Source organism: Octopus bimaculoides, chromosome Z (genome assembly GCF_046866305.1).
Source record: "Octopus bimaculoides isolate indiv1 chromosome Z, ASM4686630v1, whole genome shotgun sequence".
NCBI classification, from domain to species: domain Eukaryota; kingdom Metazoa; phylum Mollusca; class Cephalopoda; order Octopoda; family Octopodidae; genus Octopus; species Octopus bimaculoides.
The window spans coordinates 30167374-30183413 of record NC_142944.1 but is presented as its reverse complement, the minus strand read 5'-3'; the positions used below and the strand labels follow the sequence as shown (position 1 = coordinate 30183413).

General features: G+C 33.3%; 1 protein-coding gene across 50 annotated transcripts in view; it reads left to right on the top strand.

Annotated features, from left to right (window-relative positions):
• Positions 1-16040, top strand: part of LOC106882306 (C-Jun-amino-terminal kinase-interacting protein 4) — a 249052-nt gene that overhangs the window by 107578 nt on the left and 125434 nt on the right. For 15 of the 50 annotated variants that reach the window (XM_089365062.1, XM_089365061.1, XM_089365055.1 and 12 more), the window contains one exon: positions 8857-8874. The exons of the other annotated variants lie outside the window; for them this stretch is intronic. In XM_089365062.1, coding sequence (XP_089221188.1) covers positions 8857-8874 — 18 coding nt within the window. The remainder of the gene's footprint in view (positions 1-8856; positions 8875-16040) is intronic. 50 annotated transcript variants of the gene reach the window in all.

The window sequence follows — 16040 nt, the reverse complement described above, 5'->3', positions numbered from 1 at the left end:
GGGTATGAGGTTTTTAGATTACTTCAAAATAAATTTGTACCTCAGAAACAGGCAATTTCAATTGGGTTGGTATCAAAAAGGTTAATTGGGTATACTTTTGTCCTTTGATATAAATATAGTTATAATTTATATTATTTAACCATGCAATTGAAAAGATTAGGTGAATGGTCAGTGTTGTACATTTTCTGAGGAATTTCAACTTTGTTGTTGGACTGTTGCAGCTCTGTACAAGTCATTAAAATTCAGTTGACTCTCAAGCCTTTCATCAACTTTAACCTGTTACATATCTTAATTCAGGTTTTAACCTTGGCATCACACTTTCTTCAAATCCTCGAGTGATGAAAAGTTATGTCAGTCATACCAGGTTCAAAAATCGAGACAATAAGATATTATACTGCTTTTACTTGAGTATATTCTTAATACTGAAGAGTGATATTTTATGTAAGTCATCATTTAACATCCATTAATGCTGGTTAGCTGATTAACCAGGAGCTGGTAAGCTATAAATCTGCATCAACCTCAAATGCCTGCTTTGGCATAATTTTCATGTCTCGGTGACCTTCCTAATGCCACCGATTTTACAAAACATACTGGGTGTTTTTTTATTTTTTTTTATTTAAAAAACTTTTTATATGGGCACTAGTGAGGTTTCCAAATTACTTGGTAGACAATATTCACCAACTGATGGAATGTACTACTGAGGCAGGTGGCTTTATGCCAGATGAAAAGAGGTCACAATGTGTGAAAAGACAGGAACAGGTATCTTGCTGTAGGGGAGACACTTGATTACCCTAGCTGGAAAAGAAAGATAATGGTTTTGATGTTAGGGCATTGCCTCAACTCACAGGAAGGTGACCATAAGACAAATGATATGGGTGGGTAAGTAAGTTCATATGAGGAAGGTACCAGATGGTTAGAGATAAGACCTAAAAAAATGCAGTGAGTGATGAATAAGTGTAGAGGCATGTGTCGTTATATAAATGATGTGTTCTTTTTTGTTTGTTACCTCACCAAAGCTTGACAACTGGTGTTAGTTTCTTTATGTCCCCATAACTTAGTGGTTTGGCCCAAGCATTACATATTCCCTGGAGGATTGTTTTGGTCATCCCTGATGAGCAGGTGATAGGCCCAAACCACCTCAGCTAGTGTTTCTTTACTGTGGTGAGAGGTTCCTTATCAAGCCATATTGCCTGACTTATTTTTCGTTTCACTTCCTAATTCATGACATGATCTCTGAATGATATTCGCAAACATCTGAAACATTTCTTCTGTAGCCTGGATTCTTCTTTTGATTTCTGCTGTCAGTGTCCAGGTCTCACAGGTGTACAAAAATATTGAGATCACTAGTGATCTCATTAGTTAAATTTTGGAGCTCAGTGAGATACTTCTGGCTTTCCAGTGTTCTGAATTTGATTATTGCTGCTGCTGTTTTGGCAATGTGAGATATCACTTCAGGCTTGGAACCTTGGTCACTCACTATCACTCCAAGATGTTTGAAGTTTTCAACTTGTTCAAGCTCAACTCCACTGACTCTTATGTTGGTACTGATTCTGTTTGGGCAGTGTGTCATAACTTTTATTTTCTCTGTGTTTATCTCCATGCCAAATTCATTGGAGGTCTTGACTAGGTGCTCTACTAGTTGTTTCAATTCTTGTTGTGAACCCGTCAGTCTGACAATATCATGTGTAAAGTGCAGGTTTGTTAGATGTCTGCTGCCAATGCTAATTGTACCACGTGATCTTCTAGTGCATCGATTATAATCCTCTCAAGGAAGATGTTGAACAAGTTCAGTGAGAGCAGGCAGCCTTGTCTTACACCGATTGACTAAAACAAATAATGTAAGAGATAGTTGTGACTAATGTTTTTGTGATAGTTCTACACATTGTAGGGCATCACCACAGTGAATGGACACCTATCACATACAAGCACTGATATTGTCACTGAATATTTCAGTATTTTGTATTGAAAATGTTTTGATATTATATAATACATAGACATATACACGTGCATTTTAGTTCCAATGCTAATGGTATATAATATTTTGAAGTTATTCATAGTGATGTAACTTGTATAATATTTAACAAATCAGCCTTGTGGGTTATATATGTTAATGCATTTATTTAAAATATGGAAATAAAATTAGGACTGTGCAGAATGAGTATACTTCAATGCTTCTACAACCACTTCTATAAGATAATGTGTTTTGAAGACTTGTTGATCAGTTGCTGGTATTTCTTGCATTTTAGCAGCAGCAGCACCATCTCTGGGGTGCTGTATTCAATTGCAGGCCTCACTTGACTCTTGTAGAGTATCAGCAGTTATTTGGTACTGAAATATTTTCTGGCTGGAGTGAATCATTAGTGTTTTTGAAGCAGTCATCACTATGCTAAGGACATGCTTTTGACAGGCCACAACTTAGCTGATGGTGAGCCCCCAATATTTAGTGCATTAAATATGTTTATGTACTTAGTGTATGTTCATCACACACACACACACACAGAAAGTAATCAGAAATAATTAAATTATATTGATAAGTTTTAGAATTCAACTGTGTTACTCAAGCTTCTGTTATTTTTTAAATAGATCTTATTTGAAGATTAAAAATTGATTTTTAAATTTTAATATCTTGTCCTCTGCCTACCACTTTTTGTTTTGTTTTTACAAAATTAAATCCTATTTTTCTTTCTCTTTCCTCCCTTTATTACTCTTCCTCTCTCTTGCTATCTCTCCTTCCCTGTCTACATACTCTCCTCCTGTCTTTCTTGAGGTGAAGAGAAAATGTTAAAGCTATTGTCAATTTAAAATCATAACCCTAAATTGGTTTTGACATTTAATAATTACCTTAGGATAATTAAAAAAAAATTTATTCCTTATAATTTAGATACAAGGCCAGCAATTTTAGGAGGATGTTGTCGGTTGATTACATTGACCACAGTGCTTAACATGTATGTTATTTTATTGACCCTGAAGGGATGAAAGGCAAAGTTGATCTCAGGATTTTGCCTTTCATTTTTTCAGGGCTGATAAAATAAAGTACCTGTCAAGCTCTGGAGTCAGTGGTATGAATAATTCCCTTATCTTCAATTTCAGGCTTTGTGCCTGTGCTTGAAACCAGAAAAAGTGCTTTGTGAAGCATTACAACATCAGAAAAAGTTGCTTGTGGCGTTTGTTCCAAGTTATGTTCTGAGTTCAAAACTTGTCAAGACCAATTCAACCTTTCAACCTTTTGGGGGATGATAATATAAAAGTACATCAGGTTGATGATATCAACTAAACCCTCCTTTCCCTTAAATTGTTGGCCTTGTACCTAAATGGAAAATTATTATTCATCTATTTAAAAAGCTGCATGATTTGGTACTTCTAGAAATTGGGTTACTTTAGAGTTTTTGTTTTCAGTCCAACATAACTTTCTGTTGTAATTCTTTTAAGCTTCTTATTTTGTAATTTAGAAATTATTTTTTAATATACTGAAAAAGAAAAAAAATAATTAGAAACTAACCTTCTTAATTTGGTTTTAATTCCTAATTTAACTATCAATTTTAGAATGTTGTAATGACTGAATTCTTTTACACTTTAATTATAGTTCTTTATCTTTAGTCCTTTCTTCAACTTTTATTTTGTTGGTTGGTTTTTTCTTTGGTGTTATCTTTATATATATATATATATATATATATATATATATATTACATAAATTTTTTTACTTATTAACATTTTTTTATTTGTATTTTTCTTTATAATTTTCCTTGGGCGTGTGCATGCATATACACATGTACATATACACAGTGGAACACATGCATACAGACATAATTTAAAGACTAACTGATGTATATGATTTTTATTTTCTTCCTTCTGAAAGTTGTCAGTATATTTGTGTTTGCACTTTTGTGTGTTGTGAATATTAACTTAATGTTTTCATTTGATAGTAAGAAAAAAATTTAAGACATTTAGCGAAAGATTTGCATGTTTAATATAACAGGATATTACTTCAGCATAATTATCAATAATCTACAGAAATGAATTGTATATGTTCAAAAGTTACATATTTATTAGTTCTTGTTAAAGAAGTCTTAGGAATAATCTTGTAGAATATTGCAGAATGCAAGCATATTGAATTCTTTATTCAACTATCTACACTGCTGTGAAATTTCTTGTCTGTTACTACAGGTCTATCCTGCCTTTGTACCTGCAGGGGGAAATTTCCTTTAAGAATAGTAACAAAAAAGAAACAAATCAATGTTTTGATGAAAAATATTAGGTGGGTGGGCAATATGTTACAATATTATGTGGGTTTTGTAGAAATTGTAACAACTTTCTGGCAATTGGTTGTACTGTCTTTTCAGTTATCAAAGCAATGAGTAAAAAAATAAATAAATTTCAGTCTTCTAAGTCATTATGATACCAGATCTACTGATATGAAACAATGAGCTATAACTAATGTCTGTGTGGCTGTACTTTTTCTCCATTTTATATATATATATATATATATTAATTGAAATTTCATAGTAGTTTATATGACCAGCCTCTAGGTGAAGCCTGAGAAAGTAATTTTTTGTTATAATATACCTGTTACCCTCTACACCTAGTATTAATTTTTATATCACATGTTTGTGTCCTATCATATATTAGTAAAGTATATGACAAAAGTCATGGCCATTTACCCTTCCTCCAAGACTCAACAGGTTTTTTAAAAATTGTAAATATATAAAAAAAATATCTTTTCTCTCTAAAAATGAGATTAATTAAGTTTAGGAAATAATATTTATTATTCTTTAGTTTCTGTATTTCTTTTATTATGAAGTATTACATTATCTGTTTCTTATGAATACACCTTGATAAAATTAATGTTTTGAGCAAGTTATTTTTCATATTCTAAAAAAAAAAAACATTCAGGCATTTATCATTCAGACTGCAACTGAAAATTTCAAATCAATGAATGAAGAATTCTTTCATTCAGCTAAAAAAACTTTTAAGGCAGTGCTGCATTATGGCCATAGTTTGTCTGAATCAAGTAAATGAAGGAAATGTTATGTGATATTATCATCTACAGACATTTTGAGCACTGGTATTACTATTAAGTTTTCTATGTTAAATCATGCATTCAAATTAAATTGTAATGAAACAAGAAGGATGTCTTCATTGCAACAATAAAAAAGTATCAGTAATTACGATTTACTTAAAATCTTAATTAGTGCTTTAATTTCTTGTGATTTTGGTGACAGTAGTTGTTTTGAGTAGTTCTATAATCAAAACGGTTCCAACTGTAACCATCTCACCTTTTTGTTTATAAAGGGCAACATTCTTTGAACTGGTCTAAAATTGTAGGGTTTAAAAAAATTTAAAAAAAAATTTAGCTGCTATTTCTTATAGCTTGAGCAATCAGTGAGTGGCTGTCTTGTCCTGTTGAAGTTGGATTCTTTAGAATAGTAAGCACATTCTGAAGTTTATGAAAATAAATTTCTCAGCTCACTTGCACATCCTCTTCATTCTGTTTAACCCATTTGTTGGCATATTTCTGTTGAGATAGACTGCCTTTGTTCCAATTAAATTTGAAAATAAATTAGTAAAATAACTTTGTAATCATTAAGCTGTGTAAGTTAACATGAAATTTGGGTGGAAAGTTTTTAGATCACTTTAAAACAAATTTGTACCCCGGAAACAATTTCAGTTGGGTTGGTATTGAAAAGGTTAATTGGGTATGTTCTGTCCTTTGATTTAAATATAGTTAAATAATATTTAACCATGCAATTGAAAAGATTAGGTGAATGGTCAGTGTGTTTAGTTGTACATTTTCTGAGGGATTTCAACTTTGCTGTTGGACTGTTGCAGCTCTGGTTAAAGTTGATGACAGGTTGCTCATATGATTCATGGTCTACATTGTAATGCAGATTCTGCATGCTGGAAGAATGGATCATGCTCCAAGAGACTTCCCAAAGAATACTTGCAAAGTACTCTCTGTGGAGAAAATTCTTATCTTCATAGACGATGATCGGTTGCAATTGGAGTTGAATCGCATAAGAAAGGAAAAACAATCTACAACAAATGGGTTGTTGAGATTGTTGCCTCAGTGAGGTCAGTTAAGTATGTCATCAAGTACGTGCTGAAAGAAAATGACCAAGCTGCTGTTCAAATAAGCAATGATAACGAAATTAGACAATATCTAATGAGTAGGTATATTGGACCATCCGAAGCAGTTGCATCCATTTTAGGATTTTCAATTCCTGAAAGAGTACCTGCAATAGTGAAACTACAAGTTCATTTACCAGATGAACAAAGAATATTGCTCAGAAATAATGAGAACTGTGTTATTTAAGAATTTTGTTGCATGAAGTTTGTGGACCTGAACGTTTTGTTGCATTACAAACATACAACAGCACAATCCTCCTTACTTTAAGGAAGCATGTAGAGACGGGACTTCTTGAAATCTGTATCAAAAAGGAGAGGTTATTAGATTTGATTTTTAGATTGATTGACCAATTACTGCTGGAATAATCAACTACCTTGAAGAATATGATTGAATTTGTTTTGATGATTCATTATTCTACAGGTGTAATATTTCTTGATTGTCAATCGCTTATTGTTTGTCATATTCAAGGTGATGTTCCACCCATTGTTACCTTCAGGAAAAAAGAGAATGTACTGCAATGGGTCATACAAACAATGAGTTTCCGAGATTATAGTTAGTTCATGTCCTCTTTCTTTGAAGACGATATGCCTAGAGGATGCATCTTGATTTATATTGGGTAAAATAACTAACTTCATTTGCATTTGGTACATTCTAATGCCACTCATGCTCTTCAGTTGGCCTCCTGCTCTCACGAATAATAAGTGTAGCTTATGGTATATTTCTGAATACATTTTGAATGAAGCAATATATGGATTTCTCTCTCTCAAAAGTGCTTCAATTTGTTCTATGATTCTTCTTTCTAGCCCTGCTTCTTTGTTCAAAATTCTTTTGTTGTACTGAGTCTTTTGGGTCCAAGAAGTATAGTTGAACAAATTTGGTTTTAGTGGACTCAGGAAATGGTAAATTTGTCCATGAATTTTGACTGAGGGATTGTTATTTTCAGGTTGCTGATTCTCTTTGCAATTAAAAGATGTCCTTTGGAAAATGCTATTGTACTGCCTAGCATATTTTCTGAAATTTTTCCCCACATCTGTCTGACCTTCAAATAATTCCCTCATTACTGGTGGTAAGTCAAGTAGTGGTGCTAAATTGACTTTTCCATTTATACAGTAAAAGTTGGCAGTTTCTCCCAGAAATTTGAAAGCTCTACAGGGGAATATTTGATTAATTTCTCCAAGAGAGACATCAATATCTTGATGGTTGCAGTGATGACAATTTTGCTTTCAAAGTCATTGAAGTTGTCTGTTCTTCATTTTCATTTAAATGAACTTCTTGTCTCATTTGAGCTTGCTTTAGTCTTTCAGCCCTTTGATTATAATTTTCGTTTAAACATCAGATTTGTTGTCTTTTCAATCTACATTGTCTCTGTTCTTCTGTTTCAAGTCTTAATCGCTCTCTTTTGATTCAGACATCTTTCTCTGATTAGTTGACACCCCTCCCTTTCTCAGATTCTTTTGGCTTTGGGTATTGGATGGCTCAAACCAGGCCTTTTTGGTGGCATCTGGGAAAAATATTCTTATGAATTCTTATAAAAAATCTCATGAAAATATAGGGAGAATTTCTATCTTTCAATCCATCGCACTCCAAAAGTTGTATAAATGATTTGTTGAAGGAAAAAAAAAAAGGCTGGACAGCAGTAGCTGTGACAACTCTTTGAAGTGTTGCTGCCACTATTCAACAGTTTCAACTTTTTTTTTCCCCCATAAAATGGGAAATGACTGTTTTCTTTGTAATCTTTGTCATCTTAATCAAAGGGCAGGAAAACACAAATTTTGAGTTTTAGTTATATATATATATATATATATATATATATATATAAATATATATATATATATATATATATATATATATATATATATATATATATATAAATAGTAATCATATTAAACTGCATTATTCCATGGGTTCTATGCAGTCTGAATAGAGCTATACATAATTGCCTTGTATCCCCCAGGCATTCTATAAAAATTGCATGTCTGTGATTTATATCTTGTCTTTTGCCTAAAGATGTGTTTGGTATGATTAAATGTATCTGATAAATTTTTTGCTATATTGTGGTTCACCTGGTTATTGTCTGATATTTATTGTCCAATCTGCATCACTTAAAAAAATACCAGGCATCTTTAAATTCTATAGAGAGAATATGTGGATTTTCAATGAAATTGAAGTTTTTCAATAAAGTTTTAAAGTCATCATACTGTGGTTGTCATTCAAACTCTTTTAATTGTAATACCAAACTTTTTTCTGAGCAAAACATGTGTACACACACACACACACACACACACGTACGTACGTACGTACGTACGTACGTATGTTCAGACATACTCTACAGAGAATTATCTTTCTTACCCTGTGGCATGTTAAAATCAACTTTTCTATAAACCATTGTGTGCTTTGTGTCTATACACATAAAGGAGGACTATATATTCGTATTAAACTATTGTGTGGAAGGTTTAAAAATACATTATCAAGGATCTAAAATGTATTTATTGCAATAATAATTACATTATTTTCTTTTCTCTTTTACTGTTGTTTAATGAAATATCTGAAAATGTTTTTGAATGCTTTTTTTTTGTTAAAATTGCTTTACATTTTATGCTTAACTGTTTGTCTTGAAAATAAAATGTAAAATCAAACAATATCTATTTCAATTTGATTAACCATTGCTTTATTAATATAATTACACATGTATCATTCTTTATTTTCTTTTTCTTTTTACCTGCTATCTTCAGTGAGCGACAACTTTTTCGGTAAGATTACTGTCCTCAGCCCATCTCTCTTTAAGTTGTTGCTTTGCAGCATTCAAGCACTGTTGAAGAGGCTTTAAATATTGTCCTTTTTTAAATTTTTTTATTATTATTGTTAAATAGATCTCATGATATGGTTTATAATATAGCATTATATAATATCCATAAGGAAAGAAAAAAATTATGCAACAAGGCTTGACAAGGATTGTCTTTTGTGTTCTTCCATGTCTTGCTACATTTCCTTGGATGTCTGTGTTTTTTGTGCACGTGTGCACATGCGTGCACACGTTTGCTTGCTTTTGTATTTGTACTGTTTTCGTTTTGTTTTATGTCCTTGTAAATATCTGTACCATTTGTGTGTGAATTCTTGATGAATCAGTATTCTTTATTTGTACTGTTCTGTTGGTCATTGTCATTTTATGTTTGACATTCTCAGGATATTAAAACTGTTATGTTGTATATGAATCAACATATTTTGTAACTTCGATGTTCTTACATTAAAAAGTGTCAACATTATTTGTCAAGTGTTCAAATTGATTTCTTGTAACATAGCATGTTGTTGGCATTTTTATGTCTGATTTGTTCAATGTTGTAAACTGCTTTCTGTCAGTCTTTGTTGTTGTGTATGTGTGGTCTTGTTGATGTTATTCTTCCAGTAAGTCCCAGTAACCTACTGGGTCTAGTCAATCAACTAGAATTCTTCTCTGCAAACACATGGTCCTGTTTCTGTAGAGTAAATCATTACTGCAATCATTTTACCTTGAGTATTAGGATTTAGCCCTGCAAGCTCAATGCATTTTTCACTGCAAATAGCATTGATTTTTGTACTTTCTCCTGATACATATTTAACTCAGACATTGTATTTTTAGTAGCATTTCTAATAGACACCCATCCAACGCATCAAGTAGGCAACTAAATAGCTGAGTTGCTAAAATGAGTGGTTGAAATCTTTTGAGCTAAATTAATTTACACATTTAAGATTGTAAAATTTTCAATCCTGTACTTCACTATATAGTATATTTTGAAAATTTACACTAAATCACAGCATCAAAAAGTGGTTTTAAAAAACAATGTCATATTGAAAATATAAAATATCTAGAAGCAAATATATCTGGACTGTTGTCATAGTAGCGAAGCTAAAGCACGCATACTGAAGCTGCTAAGCAAAGATTGACCTTGAAATCTACAGTGCATGCACACTAAGTTATAACATTCTAGCTCACTTCTGCCGTTTCCAGCAGTACTTGGAAGGAATGTGTGTAGCGCATGATTGTCACATTGACCATGACAGTGAAAGTTGAGCAGAGAATCGACATCAAATTTTGCTAAAAGCTTGGCAATACCTGCTCAGAGGCCTATGCAAAGTTTTCAAAAAGTTTTCCTCGTTCTCAAGGCAATCAAGGTCTTGTGCAACTGAAACCCATGTCTTTTTTGTCAGCTGAAAGCAGTTTTGTCAGCTGAAAGCAGTTTTGTCACAAACTTGGCAGACATGTATCTTATATACAAATCTTCAGTGATAATGTACTGAACTAAACTGTAACTAATCTGCACATCCTCTGATAACTCAAGGATGGTGATTTGATGATTCCCCCCTCCTCACAGCTGCATGAACACCTGCAATGTTTTTCTCAGCCATCTTGGAAACATCTGAACCACTCATACACTTGTGTGCAATTCATTCACTCCTCTCCATACACTTTCTGTAACTGCGTAGGCCTCTGAGCAGGTATTGCCATAACAACTTTCCCTATCATGGTCAATGTGATGATCACGTTACACACATTCCTTCCAAGTACTGCTGGAAACAGCGGAAGTGAGCTAGAATGTTATAACTTAGTAAGCATGCACTGTAGATTTCAAGGTCAATCTTTGCCTAGCAGCTTCACTCTGTGTGCTTTAGCTTCGTTATTATGACAAGTCTGAATACTTATTGATCAGACCTTGTGTATGTAATGTATCTATATCTCTGTGCGTGTATATATATATATATATATATATATATATATATATATACACACACACATACATACATATACATACACACACACATATATATATATATATATATATAGGTGCAAGCATGGCTGTATGGGAAGAAGCTTGCTTCCCAACCACATGGTTCCAGGTTGGTTCAGTCCCACTGCATGGCATCTTGGGAAAATGTCTACTACTATAGCCTTGGGTTGACCAAAGCCTTGTGAGTGGGTTTGGTATATGGAAGCTGAAAGAAGCCTGTTGTATATATCTGTATTTGTCCCTTCCATCACTGCTTGGCAACCGGTGTTGGTGTGTTTATGTCCCCGTAACTTAGCGGTTCAACAAAAGAGACCAGTAGAATAGATCCTGGGATTAATTTTTGACTAAAAATCTTCAAGCTAGTGCTCTAGCATGGCTGTAGTAAAATGACAAACAATAAAAGAATAGGAAAACGTATGATAAACACAAGATGAAATTTATATCATTTGTTCCCAACATGTTTCACCATTGTGGTTAATTGCAACCTCTGCAGTGGATGTTTCTAGTGCAAGAGAAAGATAATGTCATTATTATCACTGAGGCAATCTCTAAGAGGGTGACATGCATACTCGGTGCTTTTCCTCTTGGAACTGCTTGCAAGAGGAAGAGCATCAGGTATGCATCAAAGTGTAATCTCCCAGTCATCCTACACAAGTCCACAATCTTGGTCTCCAGGCACTCTGTTATAGCTTTTGAGGGGTTTGCGGAGCCAAGAATGCAGACAGTGTTCCTTGATGTCAGCCAAGCCTCTGCCAAGATGGGATGAATGCTGAATATGGTGTCTTGGAATTCAGTTTCACCATAGCTCATGTTTATCACCTCTGACTTGGATGGATTGATTTCAAGCCCAAGAAGCTTTAGGATTGAGTATAGACTCAGCTGAGTCACCTAGGGTCACATCATCCAAGTTATGAGACATTGAAAGGTGAGAGGACTGATTGGGTAACACCATTGACACCCAATGCAAAAAGATACGGACCAAGAGGATCACCCTGCTGGACACCTGGTAAAGAAACAACCCTGTTAGCAGCATCCATGAGTGTGCTGGAGTTCCATAGGTGATGTATGCTGTATGTAATGTTTGGCCACATGGTCAGCAGCCTCACATCCACATTTGACTTTGAACCCCAGCTAGACAGGGCTTAGTGCTTCCCTCAGGTCACCCCTGACTGATCTACATGCTATCCCAACTCAAACCATCGAAAGATGTTGTCCCCTATTATTGGATGGATGCCTCTGCTCTTCTCCTTCAGCATATTCAGGTTGGCTGAGAAGAGATCTTGGGCATGACAGGGGAAGGTCTGCATGAAGAAGACTGTAAGTGCAGTGATAAATCAGAGCAAGTGTGCTCCCACCTTCAGTAATTATTTTAGAAGTTAAGTATTGAAAATAGCTATTCACGTCCATTAATATAATCATATCCAAATAGTCATACAGTACACTAAACCAATCCATAGATCAATGGTTATATCTATATGGATATAAAGACATATATATATACATATGTATGTATGTGTGTGTATATATATATATATATAGATCAAGGTACAAATGAGGATATGAACCTCGGAAGGATAAAAATGTCCAAGATTAGACTGGTTTAATGCTTAACAAAGCAGGCACATACATATATAGTATTATTAATATTGTACAAAACAAGAGAGAAGATAGATAGGATTAATAAAATTTTATTAGCATTGACAAGACCAGACTTACAATTGTTTGAATTCATTACTTACAGCATAAAAATTAACCAAATATAATTTAACTAAATTAATTTGGTTAATTACTACAAGTGAGAATATCTTCAGGGAAGGATGCCCAAAGAAATTTATATTTAAAACAGAATGAAAACATAAAACAGGAAGAATGCAGTGTATCATCATAGTTAAAAATATAAATACATAGTTATAAAAATAGATACACACACACACATGATTTTCACTTCCATCTTATTATTTGAAATAAATTCTGAAAATTGTGACCAACAAATTGAATTAAATCAGAGGAAAAACTGATGATATTTCACTTGCATATCCATTAAGCATCTGGACATTAAATAATAACTCCAATTTTCTTGCAAATTAAGCCATCAATGAGAATTATGTAGATCTGATGAAATCAATCGTAGTATACTTGCAATGTAAAGGAATATTATATATTCTACAGAATAGCTCTCCACAACACTTATAATAAGTGTTCTATAATCCTATTAATAAAAGTTTATTACCATGAGGAGCTCATGTCCCCAAGTATTTTGTGATGTCATAATTAAATGTTGCTTTTTTTTTGTCTCTTCTATGTATTACTTCCTGACAAAACCTTGTCAGGCCTTGTTAGATGTTAATTGAGATCATATAATTAATTAAAAATACATAGCTTATTCACTTATTTCAGTTTTTAGAAGTTATTTCTTTACCCCCTTCTTTTGGTTGTATTTTTTTATCCCTCTTTATCCCTCTCATTATGTACATATTTATTCTACTTTCCTTTATCCTCTTCTCTAACATTGAAAATTTATTTATTTACTGTTTTTGTTTATTTTTCATGGGAATGGTGAAGGTGAATAATTGATGTTGTCATTATTATTGTTGCACACTTGGCTATGTTCAACAGGGAACAAAATCAGACAAATTCAGTTTGCATGTCTTGCTTTTGCTTACAGTAGACAAACTGTCATGCATTTATTATAAAACAGCCAACTCCATTGGCCATGACTAACAGATCACCTGAATCACACTTCTCTTTCTTTTACCCTTTTTTGTTTTGTTTATTTGTCTAAAATTGATTTTTGCTAAATGTGCTATTATTATTGTTATCATTATTAAGAGTGCTTAGTTTTTGGAGTCTTCCAATTATCCCTAATTTTCTGACCCTGCGTGTGTGTGTGCGTGTGTGTGTGCGTGTGTGTGTGCGTGTGTGTGTGCGTGTGTGTGTGCGTGTGCGTGTGTGTGTGCGTGTGTGTGTGCGTGTGTGTGTGCGTGTGTGTGCGTGTGTGTGCGCGTGTGCGCGCGTGTGTGCGCGTGTGCGCGCGTGCGCGCGCGCGCGCGCAAATACAGAAATTATCATTTGAATATTTAATACCAATGCTTATTTTAATTAAATGTTGACAATTTTATTTTCTCTTTTTATTTTTAATGATTAAACAGTTGTTGATTTCCAGTTCAGTGAAAGGATTTCTCAGTTTTATATTGTCACTTGTAAATAAAACTGTTACTTTTTTTCAATTCAGTGTATTACTAAAATAACACTAGTAAAACCAGGTGTACATAAAACACCCATACTAATTATTTTATATATTCAAAACTTAATTTTTCAGTTCTGTGAATTAAACTATTTTAGCTAATATTCTAGATTCTGTTTGTATATATTGTATTACTAGGTAATATAAATGTTAGCTGTGAACTTATTTATTGATTAATTCATTCTACAATGTTGTCTAGAAAAATAGTACATGTGTATTGTACAAAATGATTACACATACAGGAGTTATATGTATTTTGTCTTACTGTGAAATTAGGCCCTCCTGTAATAGGTTCACGGAACCATTTCATGTTCATTACTTAACATATGCTTCTTTGACCTATCGCCAATACATCAAATTATTATCTTTGGAATGATTTGAATTAAAGTATTTGTACAGCTGATTGCCAATTTAACATAATTAGTGATAGAGAGATGATAGAAATGTGTGTAATCAACAGCTAAATTTTTTAATGCCTTAAAAATAGGGACCATGTAAGTCGGTGAAAGAGTTCCTATGTAGTCCCATCTGTTTAGTGTAGTAGTGAAATTTCCCTTTTGAAAACCTCATATCTTTTAAAAATAGGAATTACACTGCCCAGCTTTTATACAAATTAAATAGCCTCAATATAAAGCACAAATCCTCTATGTAAATTCTCCACTGTCTTGGAAATAGGATCAAGAAATTTTTCAGTTTTCAAATCTTATATCAATATCACTCAATAATGGGAAAATATGAAGAAATTTTAAATATAATTGCTTATGTAATTTGCATAGTTTTACTGTAAACATTATCAATGGCAGATTTAGTTGAGCAGTGGTCAAAATATCTTCTGGTATCTAGTTGTGTTCCTTTACATTCTAAGTTCAAATTCCTCTAAGGTCAACTGCTCACCCTTCTGAGTATGATAAAATAAGTATCAGTCAAATACTGTTATTAATATAATTAAATTATAACTCCTTAAATGTTGGAAATTTATAATTTAATATTCATTAATCATTTATGATTTAATATTCATTTTGTTTTCTATTAAAAACACTGAGGTTTTATGGTTGACTAATTCCTGTTTTGTTTTAACCCTTTTGCTATCAACCTGCCTAAGATAACCTCTGATGGCTTGATAAAAACCTAGATGCAAGTAATCTAAATTAAAACCTTCTGTTTAAATCTCATGTTAATTTATGTTCCAAACTAAGTAATGAGTTAATTTACTAAAATCATTTTCAAAATTAATTGTATCATCACATCTTCACCATCTCTTCACTCTCCCACTGAGGTAGCCCTATACCTCCCTCAATGCAAGATACCGATTTCTGTCCCTTTGTTTATACATTAACCTCTCATCACCTGGCACAAAGCCATCTCCCTCAATACACCTGCCTTCAGTTCAGGGGGGTTTTGTCTTGCAAATAAGTTACTTGGTGGACTTCCCTGCTGCTAGTGCCACCTAATACACTTTGTAAAGTGGTTGGCATCAGGAAGGGCATCCAGCTGTGAAATCTACTACATTATTTATTATTAGTTATTTGTGAAAGTAACATTGTTGATAATTTGCAATGAGCCAATCTAGTTCACTATATCTCTGGTGGCAAATGTTAGAAAGATGTTTTGACATTGGTGGACTTTGTTTGAAGAGCTTTTCCCCCAAAGTTTACATTCTAAACTGGTTGGTTTTTCACTGTGGTTTCCACCATATAACATCAAATCCCAAAGGTGTCACAACACCCTAACTAGAAACAACTGGTCGTTTTACAAAGCTTGGTGTTATAGTATTTCAGCAGGCCTGGAGCAGATGAACTGAATAGAAAAGAGACGTGGGAGAGTCTAGAGCTGCCAATGTATTGACACACATCCTTGTAATGCTATGGTCATTATATTCCTTAACCCTTTAGCATTTAAAGCAGTCATA